This window comes from Chinchilla lanigera, unplaced genomic scaffold (assembly GCF_000276665.1).
Source record: "Chinchilla lanigera isolate Chin_1 unplaced genomic scaffold, ChiLan1.0 scaffold00057, whole genome shotgun sequence".
In the NCBI taxonomy this organism is placed as follows: Eukaryota; Metazoa; Chordata; class Mammalia; order Rodentia; family Chinchillidae; genus Chinchilla; species Chinchilla lanigera.
The window spans coordinates 575,145-577,228 of record NW_004955458.1 but is presented as its reverse complement, the minus strand read 5'-3'; the positions used below and the strand labels follow the sequence as shown (position 1 = coordinate 577,228).

Genomic DNA, 2,084 nt, shown 5'->3' with positions numbered 1-2,084 from the left:
GTCCGCGCACGAATCTAGCCCGGGAAGTAAGAGTCGGAGGAGAGAGTTCTGTGTGGTCACAGAACTGCAGACGTCGTCGGGACTGGCAAGATGTGCACCCTAGGATTGTTCCCCCCGCCGCCGCCCAGGGGTCAAGTCACCCTATATGAGCACAATAACGAGCTGGTGACAGGCAGTAGCTATGAGAGCCCGCCTCCCGACTTCCGGGGCCAGGTGGCCGGGGCGAGGAGGGAGGGCACCCGCTGGAGATGGGGAAGAGTCTGCGGGAGTTTGAAGGATGGAGGCAGCGGGACGGGGTGGGCTCGCAGACGCTGGCGGGGTGGGAACGGCCGACTCTGCGCGGGAGACTAGCAGGGTGAGAATGCATTTTAGTCCGGGTGTTGTAAAGGATGCGAGGTGCTGCGGGGAGTCCTAGACGAGATGGAGAAAATCAGGGCGAATCTAGGACGCCTGAGGGTGCAGGAGAACTATTAAGAAACTGGGAACAGCCAGGTGTTTTTCTTTTTCTTTTTTTTTTGTATCGGGAATCGAACTCAGGACCTTGCACTTGCCAGGCAGGCACTTATGCCACTGAGCTATTTCCCCTGCTCTGAGTCAGGTGTTTTTTTTGTTTTGTTTTGTTTTGGTTTTTTTTGGTCTTTTTGAGACAGGGTCTCGCTATGCAGTTCATGCTGGCCTTGAGCTCCCTTTGTAGCCCAGGCTGGTCTCGAACTCGCAGCGATCTTCCTGCCTCAGCCTCCCGAGTGCTGGGATTACAGGGGTGCGCCACTACGCCCGGCTAGTCAGGTGTTTTTCCAAAATTCCTGTGAAAAATTAGAGCTAAGGCTCCTTTACTTCTCTCGCAAACGTTAATTTTGTGGAAACGGGAAACAGGTCTGTGGCAATGGCCTTATGCTTAGCCCAAGCAAGGGTTAGAGATGAGATAGCGGGAAGTTCAGCAAAGATCTGGGGAAGAGATGAACTCATTGTCACACTCTTCACCTCTGGGCGCTAGTGGATCAATCTTCCTGTCCTACACCTGGCTAAGGATCCCCTAAAGACTCCGGGGAGGCTGGATCATGGCACAAGAACCGCCTTCATCCATCACCGGGAGCAAGTGTGGAAGAGGTGCATCAACATTTGGTGAGGCGTGACAAAGGGTTTCCCGGGCCATGGTTTACAGATTCTGGAGAACGTGATGTTACCACTCCCTTACTCTGGGCTGCTTTTCAAAAAGCTGCTTGATTTGGGCTTTCTTTCCATGAGAATTGTGTGTCACAAATCGGATTAAATTTGCAGTCCTTATTTTGGACCTCAGGGCAGTGCACCAACAGTTCCATTTCATCTTTAGTGACTCACCTTGCCTTCTGGTTTGGCTATATGAATCTGCTGCTTGCACCCCTTTGTGTCATTATTACTTCTGAACTTCTCTCTGAAGCTCAGCAAGGTTTAGTGCTGTAAGGCTGCACTAGTTAATGTGTTCAGTATCTGTTGCAACATTTTAGCTCTGTGGCCTTGGGCAAATTAATTACTCTGTTCTTAAGTTTTCTCTCTCTCTCTTTTTTTTTTTTTGGTACCAGGAATCGAACTCAGGACCTTGCACTTATGCCACCGAGCTATATGCCTGGCCAGATTTTCTCATTTTATAAGATTATAGTAATGAATGAGTTATTTTAATTTCATTTCATTTAATTTTTTTATTTTTTTTGGTACTGGGAATTGAACTCAGGATCTTGCTCTTGCCAAGCAGGCGCTTGTGCTGCTGAGCTATATCCCCAGCCTGACTGAGTTAATAGGAGTAAAGCAGTTAGAGCACAAGGCCTGGTACATATTAATCCCTTGAAGAGTTTGCTGTTTTCATCGTTCTTAACATTATCTGTAGATGTGTTTATTTTGTGAACAGTTAGCAAATAGTCCTCCATCAAAATTTTTTTTTTGTACCGGGAATCGAACTTGAGACCTCACACTTGCCAGGCAGGTGCTTGTGCCACTGAGCTGTCTCTCCAGGCCCTGTCCCTCAAAATTGTACATACATATGGTGCCACAAGCAGTGAGCGTATGAGTGCCTGATTCCTAAGATAGGTGTTTTATATACATATATATAT

The 2,084-nt window shown here is 48.1% G+C and overlaps 1 protein-coding gene across 1 annotated transcript in view; it reads left to right on the top strand.

The window, feature by feature from the left end:
- Aaas (achalasia, adrenocortical insufficiency, alacrimia) overlaps window positions 1-2,084 on the top strand; it is a 9,742-nt gene continuing 7,658 nt past the window's right edge. The window contains exons 1-2 of the mRNA XM_005397171.2: window positions 1-213; window positions 995-1,122. Of these exons, the coding sequence (XP_005397228.1) occupies window positions 91-213; window positions 995-1,122 (251 nt within the window). The 5' untranslated portion in view covers window positions 1-90. The remainder of the gene's footprint in view (window positions 214-994; window positions 1,123-2,084) is intronic.